At 33.3% G+C, this 17,894-nt stretch overlaps 1 protein-coding gene across 2 annotated transcripts in view; it reads right to left on the reverse strand.

Moving 5' to 3' along the window:
- The window catches only part of MAP3K2 (mitogen-activated protein kinase kinase kinase 2), a 76,812-nt gene that overhangs the window by 33,292 nt on the left and 25,626 nt on the right, over positions 1 to 17,894 (reverse strand). For both annotated transcript variants that reach the window (XM_016157065.2, XM_036236135.1), the window contains exons 2-5: positions 6,839 to 6,908; positions 2,563 to 2,681; positions 1,901 to 1,941; positions 341 to 440 (exon numbers count right to left, since the gene is read on the reverse strand). In XM_016157065.2, the coding sequence (XP_016012551.1) occupies positions 341 to 440; positions 1,901 to 1,941; positions 2,563 to 2,681; positions 6,839 to 6,845 (267 nt within the window). In that variant the 5' untranslated portion in view covers positions 6,846 to 6,908. The remainder of the gene's footprint in view (positions 1 to 340; positions 441 to 1,900; positions 1,942 to 2,562; positions 2,682 to 6,838; positions 6,909 to 17,894) is intronic.

The raw sequence follows: 17,894 nt of genomic DNA on the forward strand, positions 1-17,894 counted from the left end.
AGTATAGAGCATGAGAAAAAACGGTTTACCAGTAAAGTACACAGAGTAAAAATAAAACATAAATAAGCAGCAAACTTCTAAGTAATACATACATTTCCTTTTTTAATCAATTCTCATTCAGTTATTCTCACAGTAGTACCTTCTAATATTTTCAACAATGGGAAAATTCCATTTCAGTCAGTTAAAATTCACAAATTTAATTGTGCTATTTTATTCCTCTAACATACTTTAATTCTCATCAATTCCTAAATAAAAGCACAACAGTCCTAAAACGATCTCTGAAATGAACACACTACTTTCCAAAACAAGAACTACTTATAGTTAAATTTAACATATTTACCTCATTGTTGGTATAATGTAGATCCATAGATTGTCCAAAGGCAATTTTAGCTTTAGACCTCAGATCTTCCAGTTTAACTGGTCTGGGGAACTGAAGGATTCTATATAGACAGAATTTTAAAATATTTTATTTTCTTGGGCATAATTAAATAACAAACAGTTATCTCTGGGGTAGAGAAGTTAAAAATAAAAATGTAAACATTCACTTTACTTGAACGCTACACAAAAATGGCTCATTTTTGATCAAGTATACTAATTCTCAACACAAAGTTCAAAGACTCTGTTCTATCTTAGTAAAAATTATAAAAAGAAAATTCTCAAAATGTTCTGCAGTTTATAATTTGTGATGAAATTGTTATGTGAATATTAAAAAGCAGTGTAAAATGTTCACTGAGGAAAGTAATTAAACTTAAGTATGAGACATACATAAAATGGAATGCAACAAAACTGTTAAAAAGAATAAAGTCATTCTTTGGGGATTCAAATTTTGATTTCTGTACCCTTATCAACTCAACATTTTCTAAGCCAATATATAATAGGTAAGCATACCCCCAATATAAAATAGTTTTGAATGATTAAAACATTTTAATTCTCATATTTTCTTCCTATATTGCAAAAGATGAGCCTGTGCTGCCTGGGGAGCTCGTGCTGAAGCTTAGAGCCTACTACTAGACTGTAAGCTCTGTTTCACCCACACTAACCCTCCATGGCCCAGAAGACAGGAAGAACTCAATAAACAGCACTCCATGAATAAAAAACAAAACTGAGAATATCCATATAAGAACTGAAAATACTTAAAGAGCATATTGGACAGCACTTGTATGATATATCTGGTATATCCCATTTTTTTTAACATTTCTGGTAAAACGTTTTTACATCTCAGGTGATATGATTTCTGAGCCTTTTTAAGTCCTTAAAATAGATATTTCATTAAATTAATTTAATGAAACACAAATAACAGAAATGAAATCTCATGTTCTCCAACTCCTATTGGGCCTTGTTAGCAATGCTATTTTTAACCACAACCACCCACCTCCAGTACTGTACTGAGATACAGATATCCAGTGGAAGGGTTAGGCTTACACCTCTGCTAAACAATTTACAGCCACCATTCCAACCTACTTTCCTCAATGTTACTAATATGTGTCATATGACTGCAGTATCTTGAGAATAATCAAAATTGTGAATGTTAAATCCACATACATAAATTCTGTATAGTATTCGAAACAAAGATATAATTATGAAAAGGAAAATTATATTTAATTTGCACTGAGTAAAATAAAAAGAAATGGTAATACTTAAAGGCTGCATTATACAATGATCTTATTTGTTTCCTAATATTGCAAGGTAAAAATATTCATCATTTCTAATGTTTAGCCTGAATTTTGACAAATTCTCTTAAGTCTAAATACATATTACACATTACCAAGGACTATAACATATTCAAATGGTAAGGCATGAACCTTCATTAAAATATAGAAAGAACCCCTCATAGCTTTAAGTAGGACACACATTTAATTAAATCAATAAACTGAAGAATAAATAATATGTCTTTCCTTACCTTTTTTCTCCTCTGTGTTCAAATTTGACTCGTACATCATTCTGTAATGAAATGATAAATCATTTCAGAGATAAGATAAAATTTCTAGAATACTTAAATCATTTTTCCTTAGTTACTCATTTATAATAAAAGAAAGAGAGAAAGAGGTTTCATTCTCAGCATCAACTTCAATCGATAGCGTCTGCCAAAGAACTGAGTGGAGAATTATGTTGCTGAATCTGGGCTCGACAGGACGGAAAGGTCAATAAGATCTATTAGCGATAGCTCATGAGTATGACACATTTGCTAATAGTCTTAGAGGGAAATATAAAACACTATCTTTCCACTTTCATGTTGAATATTCAAAACAAATTTTACCTATAACAATCAAAGTAATCCACATTTGTGTATATACAGATTATTTTAAATTAAAAAAGTGCTTATTTTAAGTGCTTTAAGAATGGATAAAATATTAGCTCAAGAGCAGTTACCATATTAAATGAAACTCAACTATTTTTTTAAAAAAACACACCCTTTCGGAAAAAATGTATAACAAACAAAATACTGGATTCAAAAGTGTAAAACCTAAGTACTTTAAACAAACCCTCAATAAGATCGGGATATTCAAGGAAAATAAATCATAGAGCAACGATATGTATTTATTAATATATTGAAATAAATACCTGCTTTTTTGGTGACAAAGATTTTGTTTTTCTGGTTTCCTGTAAGGATAATGCTGGTCGGCTGGCCTTATGAAGAACAGCCAAATCTTGCATGATTGAGTTCAAAGCTTGTTGATCATCTAGATATGTTTTAAAGTACATATAAACAGAAATATAATTTTAATATGTATTTATTATAGACATCAATCAAAATTTATGATGAAATTTAATGCAAAAAACATCTAGAATATTTTCAATGCCTACACTTGTTATTTTGGTGAAATAAAATTTTAATTATTTAAAAACTGAAGACAAATAACAAAATAGCACAAGACTCAAGCATTAGCATCATACTAGGTGTCCACACAGAGAGTTACAGGCATGATAAAGTCATTCTGCTTCTAATGACGTAAGAGCCTAGGATATGGGTCAAAATAGCCTTGTTATGACCAATTCTTTTCTATGACTCCGAAGCAAAATATCAACAAGACACCTCAAATCTTTTTAAAACTAGGGGGAATAAATAACTTTCTATAAATTCCGTCATTACTTAGCATTTATGTTCAAAGTACAGAATTCCTTTTAGAGTTCTTTCATCAATACTTCAAGAAACAACAACAAAAAAAGCTTTATCTGTGCATAATGGCCCACTGGTTTTTGGAACTGTTTTTCTTGGCCTTCTGCCCCTTAAGGTTCAACAGGACTACAAACATTTAAGACTATTTAATGATCTTGGACAGCAACTATTCAAAGCTAACAATACGAGAAAAATCCATTCCTAAGAAAAAAATACTGAACCCATAAACTGAGTGAAGGAATCATTAGCCATAAGCTTTCATCTCTTCCAAATATATCAAAGATTTCCATCTGAGATTATAAACACGAGCCTCCTACTGATGCCAATTATATGCTCTCTGGAAAACTTCAGGGACAATAGATTTTCACTAATAAATCAATTCCACTAATAATAATCAACACTGGTAAAGGAATTGAGGAACTTTACAGCTTATATTTTAAAATGTAACCATTCTAGTGAGTAATAATTTATGTTCCAGAGTAGTAATAATAAAACCATGCTTTATCGGGTATGAAAAAAATCATTTTAAAAAATGTGGCAATTCAATGACTTCATCAGTCTTTCAAATACAAACACCTGACTTCTCTAATATATTATTATTATTTTCACTCAGACCAACAGAGCCACAGGGCCATGGAGGGGATTTATTTGACATTACTATGTTTCAATACAAACAGTCCAGAAAGAAAGTCAAGTCCCTTTGGGGCAGAGAGCAGTGGGAAGAGTGGTTTGTGTTGCTTGGGATCCCAACCCTCAACCCGAAGGGGATTGGGTGGGCCCAGACTACCAGTACGGCTGAGAAAGATGGCGCCAAGGATGACACAGTGCATGGCCTAGGGGCCAAAGGGTGAGGCTTGTAGCTCTGTATGCACCTCAAACTCTTACTGGTGGCATGCTGTCCAGGCCCCCCTAAGCCCAGGGTGATGCAGAGGAAGAAGTTGAGTCCCAGGAGCCTGCTTCTGTCCCTCATGTCCTCTGCTTCCTTGGCCAGTATTATGCTCATAGCATCCAGAGCAGAGCGCCACAAGGCAAATGAGACCCATCACAGCCACCAAGCAGAAGAGGAAAGGACAGAGTCTCAGGAGGAGAAAGAGGGTCTTGTGATCCATATGGATGGTAAGCACTCTAAGGCATTCAAGAGGAAAAGTAATCATCCAAGTGACCACTGTAAAGTGGAGTGGTGAGACAGCAGATCATTACTCAGGCCTCCAGTTGATCCCAAATGAAATCTTTAGGTACCAGGAAGATTCTAGCCCTTAGGTGAGGCCCAGATGAAAGTCCTTCCCCTCCCCTGCCCTCTCATGGTGCCCAGAAGAGGCCACTGGAGCAGCAACAGCAGCAGCAAATCCAAAGCTTCATTCCCTGGGGGCCGCTCTACAGCTGTTTTTAAATAAGAATATATTCTGTTCTGTAATGAAACTATTTGCATATTAAAATTAAAGGCTCCAGAGTTTTATTAAAAATTCCAAGTTTAGAGAAAATTTTACAATCCTTCACCAAGTATCCTCTGTAAAGTAAAACTTTCATTGTAACATTAGCTTCGCCAAACAGTAATTGAGCCAGTTGGGTATAATATAATCACATTATTTGTACTGTCCATGGGTCCAAGCCAGACAATGTCATTAACTGATAAAAATAAATCTCCTTAGGAAAAGAATAAGCTGAGAATCATCTAAAGTGGAATAAAATTACCCGATGTAACCTTTATGAGAAAGGTAAGATCCTTATCTGGGGAAAAGGGAACTCTAACACTTAAACATATCTATGTCTTAATTATTTTCTTAATTAGAAAAAAACTTAAATACTTGAATTTAAGCATTTTTACACGTTTACTATCACAATACCAAAATAAATAAATAAATAATGCCCGGAAGGTTTTGGCTTAAATCTCTTATCACACTCACATATACTAATTTCATTGTTTAAAAAAAATAAGTACATGCTCTATCTACTGTAGATACACGAAAGTAAAGAGGGCTACTGGAATATAAGTAACTTCTTAGAGAGATGACATACTAATAAAGGGCAATCTAATTGAGTTCCTTCTTCCTCTGGCTTGAAGAAGAATCATGTGGTAGATACCCACTAGGAAATGTACTTTGAGGAGATGGACAAGATGTAAATTAACCAACCCACAAAAGATCAAGCCAAAGTGGCAAGCTGAGTTACTCACACAATGAGCACTACCTCTAACAATTCTTAGGACCATTTTACTCTATTAAGAATCTTTGTGGTGGTCATAAGTACTAGGTAGATTAGACAGGTTATAAATGTTATAAAGATCATGAGTTGATCCAATAGGCAGTAAGGATGCCCAAAGGATTCTAGGGTCTGACAGTTACACAGAAGCAGCAGTGTTTCTGACCCATGCTGAAAGGACATTTAGTTTAGCACAAAAATGAAAAATGTTTGGGAAATATATTCAAATAAAATCTGTTATTAGGCATGTTTAATTAGATACCTTATATGCTTATTCATTATACTTGAAAAATAATTACAGGAGAACATCCTCAGTCAAAAATTCGAATATCTGTGATTCACACTTTAAAATATTCATGGTTTTCTGTGACTACCTTTGTATATGTTTTTAAGCAACAGACGTTCTTTGTGTTGAGAAGTATGGTAGAAATCAATTTGATTAATACACGGCCCAGACTGCAAGTAAGAGCAACCAAAATGAAAAGTTGGTAGGAGTTCAGTAAAACAATATCCAATTTACTGGAGGTGAAGCTGACAAGAGTGGAGAATTTGGACCACATGATGGCAATGTATTGATGGTTACAAAGAGAAAGTGAAAGTGGAGCTCTGGTCTACACATTTGCCACAAAGAAAACACACTGAAAGCGTGCTAACCCTTCCACTAAAGAACATGGTCAAATTTAAGTCCTTTGGCCTATAATGTCATATATATATATACATATAAGAGTGTATAATACATTTGTTAAGGAAGGAGTAAGGAAACTGTGACTAAGACAAACATGGGCAAGTATACACCAGAGTTAAGATACCAGTATCAGTGTAAGTTTAAAAACTTAGCTTCCAACTACTTCTCAGTCCATTTATCCCTATTTAGAGTAGGGTGGGCCATTTGCTCCATTTCTTTCTAGTGCTTCCCTGTTCAATTCCTGTCTCAAATTGGAATTGTCAACCCCAAGGAGAAAAGAAAAAAAAGAAAAAAGGACATAAAAAGAAAACCCAATACATAAACTGAACACTTATGATCTAATCCATCCTTTAGTATTCCTTTCCATACCAGAGGATATTCACAAGAGTTGTAAAACATATCCTCCCTGAGTGCCAATGATTTGCTACTCTATTCTGTTATAACATTTTACTACATACTATTTTATGCTGCTGTTTTCTTTTGTCTATATTATTACATTGTTGGGTAATTATAACAATTCCTAAGGATTTATTTAATTTTTAAAAGTCAGGTTCATTTATCAAGTATTCCTTCTGGCCATCAGATTGTAAGAAAATCACAATCCATCTTAACATTTTATTTGAGATGGCCCTTCTACCTCCTGCATAAAATGATCATTCCAAAACTGTAACAATACAAGAAGGCTTTAACTGAAAATGTATTAAGTAAATATAAAAAGTTACATAAATCTACAACATAAAATTTCTTTATAAAAAAGTTTATCATACATGTAGAGAAAAATTTCTCCATTTCATCCTTTAATTATAGATTAAAAAATTTCTTTAGTTTGAACTCACCCATCATGGCAACCAGCTCAACAATCTGAAAATCAAGGAAATGGTTCTCCCATCAGCATTCTTTACTGCCCTAAGAGGCAAAAAGACAAATGTGTTAATAAGAAACAGAAGAGGCACCCACACACAAACACACACAAAACATCAGTTAAAAATACTACCAAGAAATGTACAATATTAGTATATTAGTACTTTACACATTTTGCTGGAAAGAGGTACTTTATTTCTCCCAGATACTCAATTACTGAGAATGACCTAAAAATCATTATTATTTTATACTAAATTTAAATCCATATTTTTCAGGCTGTCTAAGCTAGAAAAAAAAAAAACAGAATTTTTGAGAGTCGAAAACCTTAACAGATAGATAATCTAACAAACTTAAATTTCTACAGGGCAATGGCAGATATAAAGATGAATAAAAAGGGTCATGTTTAAAGATAAAAGGGAGGATGTCAACAAAAAAACAGTAAAGACCTACAAAAATTCTCCCTTCCATAAAAGAAAAAATTGTCAGAATCAACTTTTTCAGAACTCTGCAATTCACCAAGGCTTGAAGCAATCTGGGCTGTATTTAAGAATCTCAATAAAAGCAGAGAGCGTTGTAGTATTCTGACCTTCTCTAGTCTTATCTCCTTACTCCCAGCTCCAAAATAACAATATAAACCAAAAGCCAAGAGTCACCATGAAAATAAATAACCTAGAACCCATCAAAAAGGGCAGAATGAGGCTGGAATGCCTTCAAAGTCCAATTCTCCCCAAACTGCCATTATTTGTCCTAGCTAGTAGTTAGATGGTAGACCCTACTTAACAGGTTGTCTTAACCTGATCAAAGCTTTTCCAGTGCAAAGAACTTGGGATGTTTGCTGAAACCAATCAGGCAATTATTGCATTATCGTAACTGTCCGAGAAAAAGAAAACAATAGGTTAACAAAAAAGAAATTTTTAAGAAAAGCTGAGGAATGAGATGTCAATAGAAAGCTTTGAAAAACTGCAAAAGATTCCTGGAAATCCAGAAGTCACAAAATATCCAGAGCTGTTACATATTCAAGAAAGGCCTAAGAAGGCCGTAGGCTTTCACCTTTGGCTAACCTTGAGGCACTATGTAGCAGTAAGTGAAGACTAAGCTGGAGTTGTAAATGCCTGGAAGAATGTCCAAGGCCAGCACCAATACATACAGAGAGAACCTCTCAAAAAAGAGTGTGAGACTTATTAGTTCCAGGCATCTAAGGAAATCTCTATCTAATCATTAGCTGACAAATGAGCAGTCTTCGGTGACTACACAAAACAAAGAATACAGACTTTAAAAAATTAGTTCTGAAAACTCACTAAATAAATAAGAACGATAAACAAAAACACTGGGGAGAGAAGAGAATCTGATTCCCAAAGGTAGAACATTATAATATTTAAAATGTCCAGTTTTCAAGAAGAAATTATGAGACATACAAAGACCATATGGAAAAAGAAATCAACAGAAACTGATTCTCAGAAAGCCCAAATGTTGGACTAAACAAAGATATTAAATCAGCAATTTTAAGTATGTTCAAAAAACTAAAAAAGCCATCCATGTCTAAGAAACTAAAGAATGTGTAAGAATGATGTCTCACCAAACAGAATATTAGTAAAGAAACAAAAATTACAAAAAGGAGCCAGATAGAAATTTTGGAGTTGGAAAGTACAATTAACAAACTATTGAGCACAACAACAAACATATAAGAGTCCCAGAAGGAAAGGAGAAAAAGAAGGGGGCAGAAATAATGACCAGAAGGGCTTGGCACAAAATATCCAAAGTGATGAAAACCCAGGACCTACAACCAAGATTACTCTACCCAGCAAAGCTATCATTTAGAATCAAAGGATAAAGAGCTTCCCAGACCAAAAAATAAGGTTAAGCCAACATACAGGAAATGTTGGAGGGACTTCATAAAGAAGAAAAAAAATATATGTCAAAAACATGAATAAAGAATGGCAATAACTACATATCTAACAACAAGTACTTCAAATGGAAAAGAATTAAATGCTCCAATCAAAAGACAGGGTGGCTGAATGGATAAGAAAACAAGACTCTTTATTAGGCTGCCATAATAGCCTCATTTCAGATTAAAAGACACACACAGATGGAAAATAAAGGGATGGAAAAAGATATTTAATGATGGACCTAGATGGTACTGTGCCAAGTGGAGTAAATCAGACAAAGACAAATGCCATATAATTTCAAGTACATGTGGAATCTAAAGAACAAAATAAACAACAACAAAAAAATAAAAACAAACTCATAGATACAGAGAACATTTTGAGGGTTACCAGATGAGAGCGGGGTTAGGAGGGTCAATGAAAAAGGCAGAAGGATTTAAGAAGTACAAATTGGTAGTGACAAAATAGTCATGGGGATTTAAAGTATAGCATAAGGAATATAGTTGATAATATTGTAATACCTATGTATGGTGTTAGAGGGGCACTAAATTTATTGGGGTGATGTGATCACTTTGTGTTATATAGATGTCTAATTACCATGTTGTATACCTGAAACTACTGTATACCAACTATAATTGAAAATAAGAAATATTACTAAACAAATATGGCCCCAAACTTTCCAAATTTGACGAAAAACAACAGGCACATCCCAGAAGCTCAACCAACTCCAAGCAGGATAAAATCAAAGTGATCCACACCTAGACACATCATAATCAAACTGTTGAAAAATAAGGAATCTTAAGAGCAGCAGCAAGAGAGAAGGAAATCATCATGTATAAGAGATACTCAACTGATTTATCATTGGTAACCTAGGTGACCAGAAGGCAGGAGAATGATATATTCAAAGTGCTGCAAGAAAAGACTGTCAACCAATTATTCTATATACAGCAAAACCATCCTATAAAACTGGAGACAATATTAAGGTATTCCTAAATAAGCACAGAAAATTCATCACAACCAGACCTGTCCTACATGATATATAAAAGGAGTTCTTTAGGCTGAAATGAAAGAACATTAGACAGTAAATCCAATCCACAGGCAGAAAGAGCACCAGTAAGGATAATTACTTAAGTAAAGGTAAAAGACAGAATAGATATATTTTTTGTTTCTAGCTCTTTATATCTCTTGACTGTGGTAGGTACAAAAATGGTCACCTCAAAGATGCCTATGTCCCAATTCCTAGAATCTCTGCAGATATATTATTACTTCACATGACAAAAGAGATTTTGCAGATTTGATGTTAAATTTAAGATGGCTTATTTGGATGGACCCCACATGATCAGAAGGGTCCTTACAAATAAAAGGTACAAACAGGAAAGTGTCAGAACGATGCTGTATTAGAAAGGTTTGATCAGACATTGCTAGCTTTGCAGATGGAATGGAGGAGTGACCATGAGTTAATTAATGAAGAAGGCTTCTAGAAAGTGGAAAAAGCAAGAAAATGGATTCTCTCCCCTAGAACCCCCAGAAGAAACAGAGCAATGCTGACACCTTGATTTTAGCCCAGTGAGGCTCATTTCAGACTCTTCACTTCCAAAACGGTAAGATAATAAACTTATGTTCTTTTAAGCCACCAAATTTGTGGGAATTTGTTACAGCAGTATGTAGGGAGTATTCAAGACAACCCAAATTTCAATGACATGCTAGAGGACTCACAGTGCTCAGTAATTCAGTCAAACCGACAGCTATAGTTTATTATGACAAAAGGATACAAAGCAAAATAAACAGAGAGCAGGCACGTGGGGCTAAGTCCAAAAGTAGCCAAGGCAAACTCCTAAGGCACCCTTTTTAATAGAATCATATATGACACACTTAATTTCCTCGACGGTTAGCTGTAACAATAGATATGACATGTCAATAACCAAGAAAGGCCATTAAAGGCTCGGCATCCAAGGTTTTTATTAGGGGCTGATTATACAGGCATCCTCTGCCTAGTACATACCAAAATTCCAGATTCCCAGGAGAAAAACAGATGAACATAAACTATATTGTTTGCAAACATCTTAGGCATAGTTAATCACTGTTATCAGTTAGACAGGTGGGAATCCTCTTAGAATCCAAGTTCTCAGGTGCCAGCCAAGGGTGGACCTCATAATTAATTCATTCTAAGGATAAGCAGTAAGCCCTGCTACATTAACTCTTCTCTACACAAGTGACAACCAGAAACTAATATACAAGTTTTTAAAAACCCGCATAAAGCAATAATTCTAAGTGTGTTGTTGGGTATACAATATTTAAAGATATAATTTGTATAACAATAACAGTACAAAGGGGAGAGATGGAATTATATAATAATGTTGTACCACTGTAATTAAGTTAGTATTAACCCAAACTACATTGTTTTAAGTTGCGATGTTAATTTTAATCTCCAGGTCAACCACAAAATAATAAATTTTTAAAAAACAGCAAACAAGAGAATTAAAATAGCAGACTAGAAAATATCACTTTAACACAAAAGAAAGCAGTAATGAAGGAATAAGGGAAAAAACATAACATAAAAATATATAAAATGGAAGATGTAACCCTACTTTACGTGTAATTATATTAAATATAAGTGAAATTAACAAATTAAAAGGCAGAGGTTAGCACACTAGATTAAAAAATATATTCCAACTTTATGCTACTGATAACAGATACACTTTAGATTCAAAGATAAAGTAGGTTGAAAGTAAAAGGATGGAAAGATATACCATGTAAACAGTAGTCAAAAGATAACTGGAGTGGCCAAATTAATAGTAGACAAAACAGAATATAGTATAAAAAGGATATTTATAATTAAAAAAAAAGCCAATTCATCAACAAGATATAGTAATTATAAACATGTATGCACATAACAAGACTCTCAAAATACATGAAAAAAATGACAAAAGTATACAATTCAAAAATAATAGTTGAAGATTTTAATGCTCTATTTGCAATAATGAATAAAACAAGTCACAGAAAAAGCAATGAAAAAAACCCAGAAGATGTGACTAACATTAAAACTACTAAACTTAACAGACAAACTATAGAATCCTCAAACTCAAAACGGCGGAATACACATTCTTCTCAAATGCAAGAATAACAATTTTCCAGGACAGACCATGTTAAGGCAATAAAACTAATCGCATTAAGTATAAATGGACAGAAGTCATATGAAGTATGTTCCCTGACAACAATGTAATAAAATTAGAAATTGATAACAGAAGGATATTTGAGGAGTTCACAAATAGATGGTTCACAAATTAAAAAACACACTCTTAAATAACCAGTGGGCCAAAAAAGAAGTCATGAGGGAAATTAGAAAATACTTTGAGATAATTAAAAATAAAACCAAAACATACTGAAACTTAGTGGATGCACCTCAAGTACAACTTACAGAGAAATTTATAACTGTAAATATTTATATTAAATAACAAAAAAAGATCTCAAATTAATAACCTAACCTCTACCTTAAGACACTGGAAAAAGAAGAGCATTTTAAACCCAAACCCAAAGCAAACCGAAGGAAAGAAACAATAAAGATTATAGTGGAAATAAATAAACTATAAAATAAAAACACAATAGAAAATTTTTTTAATTAATGAAACAAAAAATTGATTCTTTGGAAAGATCAATAAAATCAACAAATTTTTAGCTAGACAAGCTAAGAAAAAAAGAGGGAAGACACAAATAACTAAACCCAGGAATTAAAGAAGGGGCATTACTATCAATCTTACAGAAATAAACAGTATAAGAGAATACTATGAATACTATGTCTGTCAACTGTCAACAAATTAGATCACCTAAATGAAACACAAATTACTAGAAAGAAACAAACTACCAAAATTAACTCAAGAAACAATTTAAAATTCTAAATGGAACCATAAAAAATGAAGATAGTAAATCAGAAATGAAAATTTTTCCACAAATAAGTCTCCAACTAGATGGTTTCAAACATTTAAGAACTACCACCACCAATTATTTTTTGAAAAGAGAGAATACTGAAGCCAGTACTACTCTGATAATCAAAATGGAGACATTTCAAGAATAGAAAAACTACATTTGATACCTTTGTGAAGATACAAAAATCCTCAACAAAATATTAGCAAACCTAATCCAAAATATAAAAAGGGGGTTGTGTATCCCACAAAAGCAAAGTAAGTTCAGCATACGAAAATCGATCAGTGTAATAAACCACATTGGTAAAGGACAAAAAACATATGATCATCTCAACAGACACAAAAAATGCATGTGTGATAATCCAACTGTCTTTAATACTCAAAAGACTGTGAATAGAAAGGAATCTCCTCAAGTTGATAAAGGACAGCCACCCACTGTATAAGCTAACACCATACTTAAAGGTGAAAGATTGGATACATGCCTTCTGAGATCAGGAACAAGAAAAGGATTGCCACTCTTGCCACCCCTATTTCAAAACAGACCTAAATAAATGGAAAGACACACCCCATTTCATGGATTGATAGACTATAAATATATATATATATTTTTAAATTTATATTTATATGTATTTATTTTAATTTCATTGAGCTGTTTTCTATGTTATTTTTTATTTTTTTTAATTTACTTATTTTAATTAGTTTCAAGTATACAGTACATTGGTTAGACATCTATATAATTCATAACATGATCCCCCCAATTGCTCCCTCTCTCCCCTGGCCCTCCACCTAGCCATCATATTAATGCCAACTGCATTCTCTATGCTGTGCTCCCCATCCCTGTGACCATCTATCAACTACTAATTCGTACTTCTTTAACCTTTCGCCCCATTCTACTAGCTCCCCAAACCCCCTTGCCTCTGTCTGTCACCAAACTGTCCACTATATTTGTGAATCTGTTTTTGATTAGTTTGTTCTTTTTGTTCCTTAGATTCTGCAAATAAGTGAAATCATATGGTATTTATCTTTCTCTGGTAGACAATATTTTTAAGATGGCAATACTCTCAAAGTGATCTACACATTTAATGCAATCTTATCAAAATTCCAATGGCTTTTTTTTTTTTTTTTTTTTTTTTGCAGAAATGGAAAAGCTGATCTTTAATTCATGTGGTATTACAAGGGGTCCTAAATAGTTAAAATGATATGGTGGGCAGGGGGAGTTGGAGGACTCATACTTCCTGATTTCAAAACTTATTACAAAGCTGTAGCAATCAAAACAATAGGGGTACTGATAAAAGGATGGAGACTGGTGGAATAGAATGAGAGTCGAGAAATAAACCCAAACATCTATAGTCAAATGATTTTTCACAAGGGTGCCCAGACAATGCAGAAAGAAGTCTTCAATAAACAGTGCTGGACAACTGGATATCAACATGCCAAAGTATGAAGCTGGACCCCTACCTCACACAATATGTAAAAACTACATCAAAATGGATCAGATCTAAATGGTAAAACTGAATCTATAAAACTCTTAGAAGAGAACTGAGGTATAAATCTTTGTGACCTTGGCTTAGACAATAATTTCTTAAATGTGATACCAAAAGCACAAACAACAAATAAAAAAATAAACTGGGCTTCATTAGAATTAAACATAGATAGTGAAAAGGCAACCTACAGAATGGGAAAAAATATTTGCAAATCATGTATCTGATAAGGATCTAGTATACATGAAGAACTATTAAAACCCAACAATAACAACTAATCCAATTATAAAATGGGCACAAGATTTCAATAGGCATTTCTCCAAAGAAGATATAAAAATGGACAATAAGCACTTGTTAAGGTGCTTAATATCATCGTTCATCAGGGAAAAGCAAAAACCACAAGGATATACCACTTCACACTCACTGGGATGGCTATAGTCAAAATGACAATGACAAGTATTGGCAAAGATGTAGAGAAACTGAAACTATATGAATCACTATTTCATTCACAGGTATATCCTCATGAGAACTGAAAACATATAACCACACCAAAATATGTACATCAACATTGGAAGCAGCATTATTTGTAAGAGCTAAAAAGTGGAAATGCGAATGTCCATCAACTGGTGAATGGATAAACAACAAGTAATATATATCCAAACAATACAGCACTCATTAAAAGGAATGCTCCAATATGGATAAATCTTTAAAACATTATGCTAGGTGAAGTTAGCCAGACACAAAGGTCACATAATGTACAACTGCATTTATATGAAATATCTAGAACACAGACACGGAGGGAGTAGATTAGTGGTTTACTATAGCTATGGTATGAGAAATAGGGAATGACTGAAAAGGGGTGATGAAATGTTCTGGAATTAGATAATGGTAACGGTACTATAACTTTGCAAATATATTAAACTACTAAATTGTACACTTTAAAAGGTGAATTTCATCGTATATGAATTATATCTCAGAAGTAAAAAAGAGAGGGAGGGAGGGAGGAGAAAAGGAGGAAAGAAGGGAAGGCATAATAGAAGTGACAGATGCTGTGAATAATTAGAGATCAATTGCCATCTACAGGAGCAACAAGAATTCCTAGCGGAATTCACACTCTGTTATTATCAGATATGCTGATTTTTCAAAAAGCCCCAAATTTTAATGTGAGACCTCCTTGCTTTCAAATATTAGCAACTAATTCAAATTTTTACATCATAGTCTGTATTCTTCTTTCATACTGCCACTTTGCAATCAACTGACATATTCTAGTAATTCTTACCTGGGGAATAACAAAATATAGTTTGAAAAAACAAATTCAACATTATAACTGTTTTAATTTCTTTTTACTCATATTATTATTATGAAATATCAAATAACATTAAAGAATTATCAAAGAAATTTAAATTTATTAATACATGGATTATAACATAAAACGTGAAAATGCTCTTTGTGTCATGCTACCTCAGTTTCTAGGGCTTTTTAATCAAGGCAAGTACAGGGCTAATTTTTAAACAGTTGCAAAACAAAGACCTACTCTAAGCACCCTATTTTAAAAATAAGAACTCTAAAGGCCAAAAAGATAATATAATTTACTCAAGGTCATGAAGCTGGGCAAATTTAGAACCTGAATATCCATTTCTTATTTCGCACTCAAGTTAACTTTCTAAAACACTGTATGTCACTCCAGCTCAGCTTTTGAGAAAACAGCTAGCATAGGAAATTCTCCTAACATACATACACACATAGAAAATGTTACTAAGTGGTGAAGGAGGTTTTATTCAGTAATTCTCTTTCTACAAATTTAAAGTTTCAAGTTAAATTTCTCAGCTTTTTTAAGCTTAATATGTTTAAGACAAAATCTTGACTAACCTCAAAATAAAGCATTGTGAAAACAAAAATATTTTCCAATTTAACAAATCAATAATATCTTTCTGGAAAAGCAATATAAATTCCCCAAATCACAACAGCTAAATCAAAGAAACATCAATCTAATGGAAATCAATTCAACACTGCATTTATGTAAATAGCCATGGTAATTTTACAAATATTATGAAGCTAAAATTGGCAAATCATGAAAAAAAATCATAAAATTAAGCATTCAACAAATAGGAAAAAACTAAGCAAAGGTGAATCACATCTATACCTGAAAGGTTTTATTCACAAATAACGCTTTTTGTCCATTGTCTACGAGTAAACTAGTCCAACTGCTACACATGTAAATCATACTTTTAAATTTATTGCCAGTATCTACTTATTCTGTCAGCATTCTACTCACCAGAGAGCACATACACTGTCCTGACTTGCTTTTTTGATACCTGGGGCTCTGTTTTTTTCCTTGAAGTGTGAACCTAGCCCGTACTACTCACCACACACACACACACACACACGCATGTGCATTCATATATGGGGAAACATTAAGAACTAAAATACCTATTCCCATCTTCCTCTGGGGAAAGATATGAGAGATTACCTAAATGTTCAAGAGCTCAGGTGCCAAACTCTGATGTATGCCTATATGACTATTCCTCAATTAATTTACCCATTCTACTACTGATGGGCATAAAGTTGGTTTCCAAGTTTGGGCTATTACAAATAAAGTTTCTAATGAACCTCCTTGAACATGTCTTTTGGTAAACATAAACACATATTTCTTTTGGATAGGTACCCCAGAAAAAACTGCTAGATGTGTAGACACACATAGCTAGCTTTAGCAGATACAGCCAAACATTTCTAAAAAGTGGCTGTGTCAGTTTACATACCCTCACCAGCAATGTAAGAGAGTTTCAGTTCTTCTACATCCTCATCAACCCTATCAGTCATTCTGTTCGTTGTATATATCTAACTATAGTTTTAATTTACATTTCCCTAATGATTAATAATGATCAATGCTATTTCATTGGTTTACCAGTCATTTTAATATACTCTTTTGTAAAGTGACTGCTTAAGCCTTCTGCACATTTTTAAACTTTAGATACAAAGTCTTTGTTGTATATACTCATTAAGGTCTGTCTCATCCCTATGCTTTACGGTATTTTTACTCAAATTTTAATGCAGGCAGTAAGGATACAGTGGAGAATTTAGACACTCCTTAATGAGATGACCAAAATTTATACCACATATAAAGGACAGATGGACATCCTGTGTCTCTAGGTGTGATACTCTGCAAAGGACGCACTATCAACTAAGCAGTTTTCTGAGCATGCATAACATAAAACATAATTACAAAGGAACTTCAGACAGTTATAAAATGGGAACCATTATATTTAAACAAAAAGAGAGATGGCATTTTCAAAAATATCAATGAGCTTAAAGTCAAAGAAAGGTTATGGAAATGTTGCTGATTCAAGGAGAGTAAAGAGACATAGACCCTGACCCTGGACTGGATCCTGTACTAGATGGGAACAATGCTATAATGGCCATTATTTTGTCAACTGATAAAACTGGAATATGAACAGTTATTATTTACTCAGAAAGGCTACATTCCAATTACTATGGTTTTTGCTAGCTTTATTCCCATTAATCTCAACATCAGAGCCTTTGCTATTTGCATAATGAATGATAAAATGTGAGTGTGTGTTTTGAAGGTTATTAACTGGCATAAAAAATACTGGAAATGAATTTTCATTCATGATACTGGTGTGGTTCAAATACATAGACTGTCTAAACTACCAAAGGAACACTCCTCTGTCCTTGCATAAAGGAGGTTTATAAAGGCCTATACTCTTAAAGACAGTGTCTGAAGCCAGT

This window comes from Rousettus aegyptiacus, unplaced genomic scaffold, assembly GCF_014176215.1.
Source record: "Rousettus aegyptiacus isolate mRouAeg1 unplaced genomic scaffold, mRouAeg1.p scaffold_m13_p_2, whole genome shotgun sequence".
Classification (NCBI taxonomy): Eukaryota; Metazoa; Chordata; class Mammalia; order Chiroptera; family Pteropodidae; genus Rousettus; species Rousettus aegyptiacus.